Below are 15975 nucleotides of genomic sequence, written 5' to 3'. Positions count from 1 at the left end.
ATTCAAATAGGCTTTTCGGTGAAAGCAAACAACGCTATTATCTGAGGATAGCACAATAGTAAACAAAGACAGAGAAGCATATTTCAACCCTGCTGGCGCGACACAAAACGCAGAAATAAAAATATAATTCATGCCTTTGACGATCTTCTGTTGTTGGCACTCCAATATGTCCCATAAACATCACAAATGGTCCTTTTGTTCGATTAATTCCGTCGATATATATCCAAAATGTCCATTTATTTGGCGCTTTTGATCCAGAAAAACACAGCTTCCAAATTGCTCAAACGTGACTACAAAATATCTCAAAGGTTACCTGTAAACTTTGACAAAAAATGTCAAACTACTTTTGTAATACAACTTTAGGTCTTTTTTAACGTTAATAATTGATCAAATCGAAGATGGGATAATCTGTGTTCAATACAGGATTAAAACCAACTATAGCCAGCTTTCTGGTCACACGCTTCTATCTAACAGGACACTTCATGTGACTCTCGTTCAAGATGGCCGTACTTCTTCATTACACAAAGGAATAACCTCAACCAATTTCTCAAGACTGTTGACATCCAGTGGAAGCGGTAGGAACTGCAAGCAGGTCCCTGAGAAATCTGGTTTCCCAATGAAACCTCATTGAAAAGAGAGTGACCTCAAAAAAATAAACATCTGAATGGTTTGTCCTCTGGGTTTCGCCTGCTAAATACACTGCTCAAAAAAATAAAGGGAACACTTAAACAACACAATGTAACTCCAAGTTAATCACACTTCTGTGAAATCAAACTGTCCACTTAGGAAGCAACACTGATTGACAATAAATGTCACATGCTGTAATGCAAATGGAATAGACAAAAGGTGGAAATTATAGGCAATTAGCAAGACACCCCCAATAAAGGAGTGGTTCTGCAGGTGGTGACCACAGACCACTTCTCAGTTCCTATGCTTCCTGGCTGATGTTTTGGTCACTTTTTTGAATGCTGGCGGTGCTTTCACTCTAGTGGTAGCATGAGACGGAGTCTACAACCCACACAAGTGGCTCAGGTAGTGCAGCTCATCCAGGATGGCACATCAATGCGAGCTGTGGCAAGAAGGTTTGCTGTGTCTGTCAGCGTAGTGTCCAGAGCATGGAGGCGCTACCAGGAGACAGGCCAGTACATCAGGAGACGTGGAGGAGGCCATAGGAGGGCAACAACCCAGCAGCAGGACCGCTACCTCCGCCTTTGTGCAAGGAGGAGCACTGCCAGAGCCCTGCAAAATGACTTCCAGCAGGCCACAAATGTGCAATGTGGGTTAGATTCCGTCACCGTCTCTGCCGACCTCAGATATATACCGGCCTGTTTTAGAACCCCAATGTCAAGGGACAGGTCTTTAATTTACGGGTCAATGACCCGCCCGTGCACGGTTTTTGGCGTGGTACCTTCGGACGGCAGGGACAGGTATTGGAATCCGGCTCGAAGAACCAAATTGTCATGAGAATTATGTTCTCAGTGTTCATAACCCAATTCAATTAAACTACTCAGTCTGCAACCCAGAATCTGTAAGATACTGGTTGAATGAAACAGACGGAGGCCCAGCTACGATAGTCAGAAAGTTTATTTACGAGAGCGCTCTGAAGTCCAGAATACAAAGACATTCATTTTATAGCGGCGCACATACTTCCACACAAACAGTAGGCATACTTCCACACAAAAAGTAGGTATCCAGCGCACATACTGTCTCCCTACCCAGCCGACATAGATTACAGAGACCGTGAGAAGCACTCCCCGTCCTCCCCCAAGATTGGGGAGGCCGTGAGACCAAATCTCTCAGTGGCCCCTAGCCAAGGTCAGCATCGAATTTTGCTCAGACAGTCTGTGTTTAAGATACTGTAGAGACATTGTTTTACTGACAAAACTACACACATCAATAATTATAACTTTATGAGTATTCTAATCATTCATTTAAACATATAAATCCCATTAACAATTATATATATTAATGTAAAGATAGAATTTAATTATATTATTATATGAAGTAGAAAGCGATAGGTTAGAAGAAGCTTACATAACCAACCCAGAAAGTAAAATGTAACATCCATATACGGCCAGCTATGTAAACTTTAACATTGATTTATCCTGCCATAGATGTCATTCAATTGGTAACATACATTTTTGTCTTCTTCTAATGCCTCTTAATTAAGGTGAAAGTAATCTAAAAGTAACTGAATGTAATCAGATTACGTTACTGAGTTTGGGTAATCCAAAAGTTACGTCACCGATTACAATTTTGAACAGGTAACTAGTAACTGTAACGTATTACATTTAGAAAGTAACCTACCCAACCCTGGCCACCAACCACTTTACAATGTGAGCTGGAGGCAGTATGCATTTTGAAAACATACTTAATTGTTTGAAAAATCGCTTCAAAATCCAACCATAGAAACATGTAGGGAATTATTTTTTAAATACTTCATAGGAGGAGCATGAGTTTCAAGTTTGAGCATGCATTCACTTTATACTACTACCATTTCTACCGATCTGCGTGCCAGTTATGATTTTATATACACATTTTTGTGGAACAGTTTTATTTCAATAATAACGTTTTTGTTTCTCAAAATCATTGTCACGTGGTTAATCATAAAAATCTGAAAATTATACAAAACCGCATTCAGTTGGTGTCTATTCCACAAGTAACCACCGGCTAAATCTATGACGTTAAAAGGCCTATTTACTCTGTTCCATCTGACTGTGCAATCCACTGTCTCATCAGCCCAGCCAGGCACTTTATAAACTTGATCTCCACTATTAAAAACATCTAGACATTATCTCATTATCTTTCAGACTAACATTTAGTTTTCAACAGCTGAGTTTGAATTAAACCTTGTCTGTCTCTCCAACATTTGCAACATTGTTTCAATATTCAAATTCGATCTCCAGCTGTCCCATAGTAATGAACGTGTCGGGACGAGACAGACAGACAGGTAGGCAGCGTTTCTTAGCCAGTCAAAATCATGAATCAGCTGGCATAATTTTTATGGATATATACAAAGAAATGTCAATTGAAAAAGGTCAAATTTAAACAAAGTGCAGCTAGTTTGCAGTCTTTCCAGATTCAGTGTGAAGTGATTGTGTTAGCTGTGTTGTTGGCTAGCTCCTCTGAACAACAGTGTCCTAACGAGTGAACACATTTTCTATGCCAGACGAAATACTGCCTCATTAGCTCATTGTTATGTGTCCAAATAAATGTCACTAGAAAACAGCTTAAACATGCAAATGTGGCTACTTTGCTGTTATTCTGGCTGCACTTTTTGACATGACTGTAAGTTAGCCATAGTTGGCTGGCTAGCTAGCAAGCAAGGGCTAAAAAAATTGTCTCAACATTTTTCATTATTCTCAAGACACGTTATCTAAACACATATTTTAGATGCTTTTCACTGAAAGATGCAACTCAAAAATCAGCAAGGACTTTTGACACACATGCTGCCTATGAAAGACTTCCTCATATGCCATCGTTCCCCTGTAATCGTAGTCATACAGTATTAGCAACCCATCCTAAATTGTTCCATCTTTAGATTCACCATCTTTCTAAGTTTCTAACTTAGATATTCATCTCTGTCATATACCGCTCTAATCAGGTGCAGTGTTTAGAATGTTTTTTTTCCAACTAATTGCATTTTGGCAAATGTTTCAAAATTACTTTTTATTGGCTGCTTCCTTACAGGAGTTGCATGTTCCGTTAAGATGAATTACACAAATCTAAATGTGTTTTCTGTCATTCTGAGCACTGTTGGTGGACACCCTAATGGGTTACGCATCCAATACATGGGTCCGGTAAATATCTCAAATGGCCGGTAAATGTAAATCTTCCCGGTCACATTTTCCTATCGGAAACCCTGGTGTGTTTGTGTGTGTGTATTTAGTACGTACGTCCATGATAAGAACAACAAAAGCGCAATCAATGAGCAATTCAGCAGATTTTTTTTATTTATTTTTTAGATGTGCAGTACATCAATGCATGTGTGTGTGAGTGACTGTGAGGGCACAGAACATTAAAAAGCACAGCGACAGCAGTCAATGAGCTACGACTGTGAAGCTGACATTTCCAACTCTGGACGACTGAGAGTGGGTGACTACACACTGACTCATCCTGCTGTGTGTGAGGGTTTGTGTAGGATGTGAATGTTGATGTGCATTGGGCAGGCTCTGCTTGTAGAGGTTAGGGTATAACACAGAACCTGAATTAAAGTGCATAGTGGTTAAAGAAAATTACAGGTATTGTCGTCTCTATCCAACAATTGAGACCAATGTTCTTCCTTAAGAGATAGACATGATTGACACAGTCTCCAATAATCTGGGTAGGCTGCTGTGCACTCCCCCTGCTCAGGCACCAGGGAATAGACTGAGCCTCTACCAGAGGCTCTGTCTCAGTCAATCCAGCCACCGTGGGCAGGCTGAGCCAAGCTACCAAGAAGAGGGTCTCTGGCTGATTAACTAACTACCGCATCTGCCAACATCCCCCCACAACACACACACGTGTGGTGGTGAAATAGGGGCTCAGACTGAGCAGCTCTGTCAGGCACCACTGAGCTGGAGCCAATCCCCAGAGACCAATATTGACTCTGTCACAGAGAGTGGAGGCCAGCATACCTCTGGAGGAGAGGACAGAACAGAATACAGAATAGGTCTGACACACACCAGGACATTGAGTCAGGTAATGTTGGATTATGATCATTACCTTAACAGACAGAAATCATGTACTCTGCAATGGACTAAAACAGAATAACTGATAGAGATTAGTCGGAACTAACAGTCACCTCAGCTGGTGTATGTTCAGTCCTGCTTGAGAGAGAGGGGAAGGGAAAGAGAGACATGGGCAAAACAAGAGTGGGAACAAGAGATTTGGAGACAGTGGGTGGAGAGAGGGGGGACAGTCAGTTAGAAAACAGTGAGAGTGCAAGAAAAGGGAGAGAAAGAAGAAGCAGAGAAGGAGAGAGTTGAAGGGGAAGGAAGGCAGACTTTCAGAGAAACAGACAGTGAGGGAAACAGGGAGGTGTGTTGCAATGTGTTGTAGCTGTTGGGTGTTTCTTTGATGACTGACCAGGAGTCCTCACAAGGATAGTTAACAAGGAAAATTCAGTCAAATGGGGACATTTCACTGGTCCCCACAAAGAAAAAGGCTATTTTAAGCTTGGGAATTAGGTTTAAGAGTTAGGTTAGAATTTGGGGTTAGGTTTAGCTTTTGGGTTAGGTGTTAATGTGGATGCTACCATGATTACGGATAATCATTAATGAATTGTAAATAATGATAAGTGAGAAAGTTACCGATGCATAAATATCATACCCTTCAAGAAAATCCTAAACATCCCTGTTACCGGTAATTGTGAGAGGTTAGCATTTTTTGGAGGGATGGTGTTTGTGCATCTGTAACTTTTTCCGTCGTCATAATTCACGATTCATTCATGATTATCTGTAATCATGGTAGCGTCCACATCATGGTAGCATCATGGTTGCGTCCACATCATGGTAGCATCCACATGAACCCCCTAGAGTAGATGTCAGAGGCCCCGCAAAAATCTAATTGGCATAATAAAAAAATCACCATAAATATCTGTCAGTTGATTTTTTTGCAATTCTACGCATCCACCTATGTCGCACTTCCTCATCTGCTGTGAAAGGTGACAGCGCTAGATCTGTGTTTTTCAGACCATGAGACATCTCCCAAATCAGTCTTCTCACAAAATAATCTGTAGTGTCCAAGCAATTTGTCCTACAAACTAAAGATGAGACTCACAAACACGATGGTGTTCTCCGCTTTGCTCTATGACCCCCACAAGAGTCTTAGAACTCTGAAGTCGGTACAGCCGATCTGCCAACTTCTGTCTGTAGCATCCGAACAGTTTGGGCTACGTGCTAGTATGACCCCTCTGTGGAAAGGTGAGACTCTCACAAACACATACATGTACGTTTTTGCTCTAGGACACGCCCAGGCCTCACAAGACTCGTCTGAAAATCCCCTGTACCAGTTGAAAAAATGAATGGAAGTACAGCACCAGTCAATAGTTTGGACACACCTACTCATTCCAAGACTGTGCAAAGCTGTCATCAAGGCAAAGGGTGGCTACTTTGAAGAATTTCAAATATAAATACTTTTTGATTTAACACTTTTTTGGTTACTACATGATTCCATATGTATTATTTCATAGTTTTGATGTCTTCACTATTATTCTACAATGTAGAAAATAGTACAAATTAAGAAAAACCCTTGAATGAGTAGGTGTGTCCCAACTTTAGACTGGTACTGTATATATGGAGAACGTTTAGTGCCAAAAATAAGGGGTTAAATACATGTAAAAAAAAAAAAAAAATATTTACATTACATTTAGGTCATTTAGCAGACGCTCTTATCCAGAGCGACTTACAAATTGGTGCGTTCACCTTATGACATCCAGTGGAACAGCCACTTTACAATAGTGCATCTAAATCTTTTAAGGGGGGGGGGTGGGGTCAGAAGGATTACTTTATCCTATCCTAGGTATTCCTTAAAGAGGTGGGGTTTCAGGTGTCTCCGGAAGGTGGTGATTGACTCCGCTGTCCTGGCGTCGTGGGGAAGTTTGTTCCACCATTGGGGTGCCAGAGCAGCGAACAGTTTTGACTGGGCTGAGCGGGAACTGTACTTCCTCAGTGGTAGGGAGGCGAGCAGGCCAGAGGTGGATGAACGCAGTGCCCTTGTTTGGGTGTAGGGCCTGATCAGAGCCTGAAGGTACTGAGGTGCCGTTCCCCTCACAGCTCCGTAGGCAAGCACCATGGTCTTGTAGCGGATGCGAGCTTCAACTGGAAGCCAGTGGAGAGAGCGGAGGAGCGGGGTGACGTGAGAGAACTTGGGAAGGTTGAACACCAGTCGGGCTGCGGCGTTCTGGATGAGTTGTAGGGGTTTAATGGCAAAGGCAGGGAGCCCAGCCGACAGCGAGTTGCAGTAATCCAGACGGGAGATGACAAGTGCCTGGATTAGGACCTGCGCCGCTTCCTGTGTGAGGCAGGGTCGTACTCTGCGGATGTTGTAGAGCATGAACCTACAGGAACGGGCCACCGCCTTGATGTTAGTTGAGAACGACAGGGTGTTGTCCAGGATCACACCAAGGTTCTTAGCGCTCTGGGAGGAGGACACAATGGAGTTGTCAACCGTGATGGCGAGATCATGGAACGGGCAGTTCTTCCCCGGGAGGAAGAGCAGCTCCGTCTTGCCGAGGTTCAGCTTGAGGTGGTGATCCGTCATCCACACTGATATGTCTGCCAGACATACAGAGATGCGATTCGCCACCTGGTTATCAGAAGGGGGAAATCTGTTATCTGTGGTGATCCATGTTTCCGTCAGTGCCAAGAAGTCGAGGGACTGGAGGGAAGCATAGGCTGAGATGAACTCTGCCTTGTTGGCCGCAGATCGGCAGTCCCAGAGGCTGCCTGAGACCTGGAACTCCACGTGGGTTGTGCGCGCTGGGACCACCAGGTTAGGGTGGCCGCTGTTTCCTGATCTTTCTTATACCTCTCAGATATTGAACAGACACTTCAGAACAAACTTCCTTTAGATTTTTTGTGGTGGTGAATCTGTTATTCAATGTGTTTGTATGGGCTAATAGCCCATACAAGTCCCCCCAAAAAATCGAATATTTTATATATTTTTATTATACTTCAAGGGGTCTTAAAATTCTAAATCAAATAGCTAAATGATCCTTGGAATGACCTTCTAAATAAATAAATTCTATATAGCTTAGTAGAACCCCCTCCTCCCCTGGCTTAGAAAGGGTTTAGACTGTTATGGTTAATGTAGAAGTGTTCAGAAACATATTCTATTCTTATTTATGTAGAATTATGTAGAAGCTAGCTAGCTAACAAGGAGTGTCTAGTTGGCAGAAGAGAAGAAGGGACAAAGAAGGGACAAAGTGGGACAAAATAAGGACAGAAGAAAAGGGAAAGGGGGGAAAAGGGACATTAAGGTGAAGCAGTCCTCTAAAGACACAAAAGACAATAATACAAGAAACAACACTTCTATTGCCTCTCCCTCTACGATACGCACTTCCGGGTTGGAGCGAGTAGTTGCATTCCGCTCCACAGGTAGTATAACATTTCATTTCATTACAGTACAACAGTTTGATTTGTTTGATCTTAGCTGGCTACATAGCCGTCTTTGTATCCAAGATAATTGTGTAGTCTAGAGTAATTGTCGAGGTTACCTAGCCAGTTAGAGGTTACCTAGCCAGCTACACTTTCAAACAAAGTCAACAACGCAGCCACTGCTAGCTAGCCTATTTCACCAGCCAGCAGTACTATATCATTTTAGTCAATAAGATTTTTTGCAACGTAAGCTTAACTTTCTGAACATTCGAGACGTGTAGTCCACTTGTCATTCCAATCTCCTTTGCATTAGCGTAGCCTCTTCTGTAGCCTGTCAACTATGTGTCTGTCTATCCCTGTTCTCTCCTCTCTGCACAGACCATACAAACGCTTCACACCGCGTGGCCGCTGCTACTCTAACCTGGTGGTCCCAGCGCGCACGACCCACGTGGAGTTCCAGGTCTCAGGCAGCCTCTGGAACTGCCGATCTGCGGCCAACAAGGCAGAGTTCATCTCAGCCTATGCTTCCCTCAAGTCCCTCGACTTCTTGGCACTGACGGAAACATGGATTACCACTGATAACACTGCTGCTCCTACTGCTCTCTCCTCGTCTGCCCACGTGTTCTCGCACACCCCGAGAGCTTCTGGTCAGCGGGGTGGTGGCACTGGGATCCTCATCTCTCCCAAGTGGACATTCTCTCTTTCTCCCCTGACCCATCTGTCTATCGCCTCCTTTGAATTCCATGCTGTCACAGTTACCAGCCCTTTCAAGCTTAACATCCTTATCATTTATCGCCCTCCAGGTTCCCTTGGAGAGTTCATCAATGAGCTTGACGCCCTGATAAGTTCCTTTCCTGAGGATGGCTCACCTCTCACAGTTCTGGGTGACTTTAACCTCCCCATGTCTACCTTTGACTCATTCCTCTCTGCCTCCTTCTTTCCACTCCTCTCCTCTTTTGACCTCACCCTCTCACCTTCCCCCCCTACTCACAAGGCAGGCAATACGCTTGACCTCATCTTTACTAGATGCTGTTCTTCCACTAATCTCATTGCAACTCCCCTCCAAGTCTCCGACCACTACCTTGTATCCTTTTCCCTCTCGCTCTCATCCAACACTTCCCACACTGCCCCTACTCGGATGGTATTGCGCCGTCCCAACCTTCGCTCTCTCTCCCCCGCTACTCTCTCCTCTTCCATCCTATCATCTCTTCCCTCTGCTCAAACCTTCTCCAACCTATCTCCTGATTCTGCCTCCTCAACCCTCCTCTCCTCCCTTTCTGCATCCTTTGACTCTCTATGTCCCCTATCCTCCAGGCCGGCTCGGTCCTCCCCTCCTGCTCCGTGGCTCGACGACTCATTGCGAGCTCACAGAACAGGGCTCCGGGCAGCCGAGCGGAAATGGAGGAAAACTCGCCTCCCTGCGGACCTGGCATCCTTTCACTCCCTCCTCTCTACATTCTCCTCTTCTGTCTCTGCTGCTAAAGCCAATTTCTACCACTCTAAATTCCAAGCATCTGCCTCTAACCCTAGGAAGCTCTTTGCCACCTTCTCCTCCCTCCTGAATCCTCCTCCCCCTCCTCCCCCCTCCTCCCTCTCTGCTGATGACTTCGTCAACCATTTTGAAAAGAAGGTCGACGACATCCGATCCTCGTTTGCTAAGTCAAACGACACCGCTGGTTCTGCTCACACTGCCCTACCCTGTGCTTTGACCTCTTTCTCCCCTCTCTCTCCAGATGAAATCTCGCGTCTTGTGACGGCCGGCCGCCCAACAACCTGCCCGCTTGACCCTATCCCCTCCTCTCTTCTCCAGACCATTTCCGGAGACCTTCTCCCTTACCTCATCTCGCTCATCAACTCATCCTTGACCGCTGGCTACGTCCCTTCCGTCTTCAAGAGAGCGAGAGTTGCACCCCTTCTGAAAAAACCTACACTCGATCCCTCCGATGTCAACAACTACAGACCAGTATCCCTTCTTTCTTTTCTCTCCAAAACTCTTGAACGTGCCGTCCTTGGCCAGCTCTCCTGCTATCTCTCTCAGAATGACCTTCTTGATCCAAATCAGTCAGGTTTCAAGACTAGTCATTCAACTGAGACTGCTCTTCTCTGTGTCACGGAGGCGCTCCGCACTGCTAAAGCTAACTCTCTCTCCTCTGCTCTCATCCTTCTAGACCTATCGGCTGCCTTTGATACTGTGAACCATCAGATCCTCCTCTCCACCCTCTCCGAGCTGGGCATCTCCGGCGCGGCCCACGCTTGGATTGCGTCCTACCTGACAGGTCGCTCCTACCAGGTGGCGTGGCGAGAATCTGTCTCCGCACCACGTGTTCTCACCACTGGTGTCCCCCAGGGCTCTGTTCTAGGCCCTCTCCTATTCTCGCTATACACCAAGTCACTTGGCTCTGTCATATCCTCACATGGTCTCTCCTATCATTGCTATGCAGACGACACACAATTAATCTTCTCCTTTCCCCCCTCTGATAACCAGGTGGTGAATCGCATCTCTGCATGTCTGGCAGACATATCAGTGTGGATGACGGATCACCACCTCAAGCTGAACCTCGGCAAGACGGAGCTGCTCTTCCTCCCAGGGAAGGACTGCCCGTTCCATGATCTCGCCATCACGGTTGACAACTCCATTGTGTCCTCCTCCCAGAGTGCTAAGAACCTTGGCGTGATCCTGGACAACACCCTGTCGTTCTCAACTAACATCAAGGCGGTGACCCGTTCCTGTAGGTTCATGCTCTACAACATTCGCAGAGTACGACCCTGCCTCACGCAGGAAGCGGCGCAGGTCCTAATCCAGGCACTTGTCATCTCCCGTCTGGATTACTGCAACTCGCTGTTGGCTGGGCTCCCTGCCTGTGCCATTAAACCCCTACAACTCATCCAGAACGCCGCAGCCCGTCTGGTGTTCAACTTTCCCAAGTTCTCTCACGTCACCCCGCTCCTCCGCTCTCTCCACTGGCTTCCAGTTGAAGCTCGCATCCGCTACAAGACCATGGCGCTTGCCTACGGAGCTGTGAGGGGAACGGCACCTCCGTACCTTCAGGCTCTGATCAGGCCCTACACCCAAACAAGGGCACTGCGTTCATCCACCTCTGGCCTGCTCGCCTCCCTACCTCTGAGGAAGTACAGTTCCCGCTCAGCCCAGTCAAAACTGTTCGCTGCTCTGGCACCCCAATGGTGGAACAAACTCCCTCACGACGCCAGGTCAGCGGAGTCAATCACCACCTTCCGGAGACACCTGAAACCCCACCTCTTTAAGGAATACCTAGGATAGGATAAAGTAATCCTTCTAACCCCCCCCCCCCCTTAAAAGAGTTAGATGCACTATTGTAAAGTGGTTGTTCCACTGGATATCATAAGGTGAATGCACCAATTTGTAAGTCGCTCTGGATAAGAGCGTCTGCTAAATGACTTAAATGTAATGTAAATGTAAATTTACAAAAAAGGTGACTCCAAAATTACACAATACATTATTGACCATTCATTTCTGCTGGGCACAACATAATCCAAAACACAACCAAAACAAACTGTGTTTTTGTGTTTGTCCAAATTCATCCAGCAAGTTTGTGGAGCCACAGACTGCATGCAGTCTGTCAAATCTCTTTTTGTGTTTGTCCATATTATGGATAATGTGTTTGTGCTGTGAGTGCCTTTAAAAACAAAGGTATGATTGGCTGCGTGACTGAGTTTGACTTGCTTCTTTGTGTGTTACTATAGTGATTTCTCTGAAGGCTCACACACGCTCTCTGTCAAATCAAATCAATTTTAATTGGTCACATGCAGATGTTATTGCGGGTGTAGTGAAATGCTTGTGTGTGTGTGTGTGTGTGCGTCCAGACTGCTGTTCATTGAGGAGTGTAAAGGTCTCTGTATCTCTGACGCCGTCACTAAACAGAGTGGCAGAATTAGTAACGATTCTGTGCTGATTCTCATCTCTGACACACATGAACACAGCATGACTCAAACTACATGTATAGTACAGTATATCTTCAGCAAGATTATTTTCCTCTCATCTCTCTCTTTCACACACACACACCTGAACGCACAGCGCATGAGTCTCATACTGTCCATACTGTACTGACATCTGCCATCATGACCCCACTTAAATGTATTTCAGACACACACACACACAGCTCAGTGTGGATTCCAGTGCTGAGCCCCAGTCTCCTCAACATAGCAGGCAGGTCTCTCTGAGACTCCGCTTGAGATTATCCTATCAACAGGGCCTGAAGAACTGTAATATTCAATGTTTCTCGGAGGACATGGAGAGATGTCGCCGATAGACATGGCCGCTTTGTTTCAGGCTCCTAAGCTTCCCAGTATTTTTTCATTTTATTATGTTATTTCTCACTGGCCCAATGCTCTTAACCGCTAGGCTATCTGCACCCAACGACACCTGTTGTTTACGAAGCATGTGGCAAATAGAATTTGATTTGATTTGACCAGTGAGCAGTCTGTGAAACAGAACTCTGAAGGGATTTGGTACCACTCAGATATTGCCAAACTGACAGTAAAGTTGGAGGCCACAGACAGAAGGCACGGTCAGACTGTGTGGAGGACAGAGGAAGGGTGTAGTGTACAGAATATGCCTTCCCCTAGCCTTAAAAGCAATTTTATGAGTGAGTGGGATTGTGGACTCTGTCCGCAGGTACCACATTGGGACATTTCTGTGTCACGTGGTGGAGGTGTTGTAATGTATTTGTCTGTCTCTAGCTGTCTGAAAATGTAATGTGTGTGTACATGTTTGCCCTCGTGCCATCGATGTGTTTCTTTGGTTTTCATTGGGACTTAATATCAGTGTCTCAATGTTCTTTTTCTGTGTCTACAGGTGTTTGGGGATTATTATCACTTCCGTCATCACACCGTAGTGAAGAAATCCCTATCAGGCCACAGGGGAACACATGTCCGACTGGAGAAGGAACCACAGGTATGTTACTGAGTCATAAATATGCAAATGTCCCTCCATACCACACAATAACAGCTGGACCTGTCTGTGTTTGCGTTCTCATTTTGTGGCGCGTATTGATTTTATCCAAATGTTAATGAGAAGAGGAATCCTGACATTGGCCCATCTGTTACTCAAGGACATTCACAGACCCAGATGTTTGCTTTGTTTAGGCAGCTGGCTGTAACTGCGCTCTCAGCTCTGTCAACAACAGAGAACAAGTATTTTTCACCTCGAAGTCTGCTTGTTCTATTCAAATCCTCCAGCATAATTGTGCATCAAAACTCTACTTCTCAAGTTCAGTTCCTGGAGCATGCTCTCATTCTGCCTTATGCAGTACAGTTACAGGCAGAACTGTATCGTTTGCATCAGTGTTCATTTCGTCAAAAATAACTATGACGAAAACGAATGATGATAACGAGATGCAATGAAAATGTTTTTGATAACTGTAGCAAATTAGTTTTCGCTCTAGCGACTCCTTGTGGCGGGTCGGGTGCCTGCAGGCTGACCCAGGTCGCCAATTGAACGGTGTTTCCTCAAACATTGGTGCGGCTGGCTTCCGGGTTAAGCTGGCGGGTGTTAAGGAACGCAGTTAGGCGGGTTATGTTTCGGGGGACGCGGGTTATGTTTCGGGGGACGAGTTGCAGCAAAATTTGCAAAATTGGGAGAAAGAGTGTAAAATACAAAAAAATATATAATAATAATAATATCAAGGGTTCTTTTCGTGGAACGACCCAGATCTATAATCAGAGCTTTCATCCCAATTTAGGCCTCTTTACACTAAACTACTTTGACGACACAAACTAGGTCCATAAGAGATACTTGTGTAGTTTAAAGAGACGGCTCTAGATTCAAATCGCTCTTTAATATACACTGCTCAAAAAAATAAAGGGAACACTTAAACAACACAATGTAACTCCAAGTCAATCACACTTCTGTGAAATCAAACTGTCCACTTAGGAAGCAACACTGATTGACAATAAATTTCACATGCTGTTGTGCAAATGGAATAGACAAAAGGTGGAAATTATAGGCAATTACCCCCAAAAAAGGAGTGATTCTGCAGGTGGTGACCACAGACCACTTCTCAGTTCCTATGCTTCCTGGCTGATGTTTTGGTCACTTTTGAATGCTGGCGGTGCTTTCACTCTAGTGGTAGCATGAGACGGAGTCTACAACCCACACAAGTGGCTCAGGTAGTGCAGTTCATCCAGGATGGCACATCAATGCGAGCTGTGGCAAAAAGGTTTGCTGTGTCTGTCAGCGTAGTGTCCAGAGCATGGAGGCGCTACCAGGAGACAGGCCAGTACATCAGGAGACGTGGAGGAGGCCGTAGGAGGGCAACAACCCAGCAGCAGGACCGCTACCTCCGCCTTTGTGCAAGGAGGTGCACTGCCAGCGCCCTGCAAAATAACCTCCAGCAGGCCACAAATGTGCATGTGTCAGCATATGGTCTCACAAAGGGTCTGAGGAACTCATCTCGGTACCTAATGGCAGTCAGGCTACCTCTGGCGAGCACATGGAGGGCTGTGCGGCCCCACAAAGAAATGCCACCCCACACCATGACTGACCCATCGCCAAACCGGTCATGCTGGAGGATGTTGCAAGCAGCAGAACGTTCTCCACGGCGTCTCCAGACTCTGCCACGTCTGTCACATGTGCTCATGTGCTCAGTGTGAACCTGCTTTCATCTGTGAAGAGCACAGGGTGCCAGTGGCGAATTTGCCAATCTTGGTGTTCTCTGGCAAATGCCAAACGTCTTGCACGGTGTTGGGCTGTAAGCACAACCCCCACCTGTGGACGTCGGGCCCTCATACCACGGAGTCTGTTTCTGACCGTTTGAGCAGACACATGCACATTTGTGGCCTGCTGGAGGTCATTTTGCAGGGCGCTGGCAGTGCACCTCCTTGCACAAAGGCGGAGGTAGCGGTCCTGCTGCTGGGTTGTTGCCCTCCTACGGCCTCCTCCACGTCTCCTGATGTACTGGCCTGTCTCCTGGTAGCATCCTCCATGCTCTGGACACTACGCTGACAGACACAGCAAACCTTTTTGCCACAGCTCGCATTGATGTGCCATCCTGGATGAACTGCACTACCTGAGCCACTTGTGTGGGTTGTAGACTCCGTCTCATGCTACCACTTTTGGGGGTGTCTTGCTAATTGCCTATAATTTCCACCTTTTGTCTATTCCATTTGCACAACAGCATGTGAAATTTATTGTCAATCAGTGTTGCTTCCTAAGTGGACAGTTTGATTTCACAGAAGTGTGATTGACTTGGAGTTACATTGTGTTGTTTAAGTGTTCCCTCTATTTTTTTGAGTAGTGTATTTCTCCCGCACTACATCCGGAGGTACGGCGGTAGTGTGGGAGACATATACACTACATACCCCCCTCTGGATGGTTCAATGTTAAGACGATGGCTCTCCCACACCACGTCCCTGTAATAATTACCCTAATTACCTTAATACCACTAGACAGCATTTTTGCTCTGTTAGCCAAATTGAAAATGAAAGGCTTTTAAAAAATCCACACATTTGTGAATCATTGCATTAATCAAGTGTGCAACACTATGCACAATATGGTTTAGATGAGAAGCTCATGTATAGTTTGAATTGCTATCCTTATTTGGTTTGTCTGACTACTATGGAATTTACAGAATGCTAATAGCTGCACTCACACATGAAGCAGGAATGTGGCTTTGGCCATACGACATCCAAGGCTAGTGTAAACAGAAAAATAGAACATCTGATGTTGAAGAGATAGATCTCACTAGATATATTTTACTACATAGGGCAACTTTGACACACACACACACACGCAGAGATTAGTCTCCCCCCCAGGCTGCAGATGAAAGGGTTCAGGCTGGGGAACAGCTTGTCCAGTGTAACCTCATTCTAACAGAGCCTGCCCAAGGCGAGGCCAGGGGCACTCTGTCAGACAGCGACC

At 45.5% G+C, this 15975-nt stretch overlaps 1 protein-coding gene across 4 annotated transcripts in view; it reads left to right on the top strand.

Moving 5' to 3' along the window:
* The window catches only part of LOC129866912 (furin-like), a 190476-nt gene that overhangs the window by 98546 nt on the left and 75955 nt on the right, over positions 1-15975 (top strand). For all 4 annotated transcript variants that reach the window (XM_055939940.1, XM_055939939.1, XM_055939938.1 and 1 more), the window contains exon 3: positions 12913-13011. In XM_055939940.1, the coding sequence (XP_055795915.1) occupies positions 12913-13011 (99 nt within the window). The remainder of the gene's footprint in view (positions 1-12912; positions 13012-15975) is intronic.

The sequence above is a fragment of the Salvelinus fontinalis genome, chromosome 12 (genome assembly GCF_029448725.1).
Source record: "Salvelinus fontinalis isolate EN_2023a chromosome 12, ASM2944872v1, whole genome shotgun sequence".
NCBI classification, from domain to species: Eukaryota; Metazoa; Chordata; class Actinopteri; order Salmoniformes; family Salmonidae; genus Salvelinus; species Salvelinus fontinalis.
The sequence above is the reverse complement of the archived record's forward strand: the minus strand, read 5'-3'. Positions and strand labels throughout refer to the sequence as shown.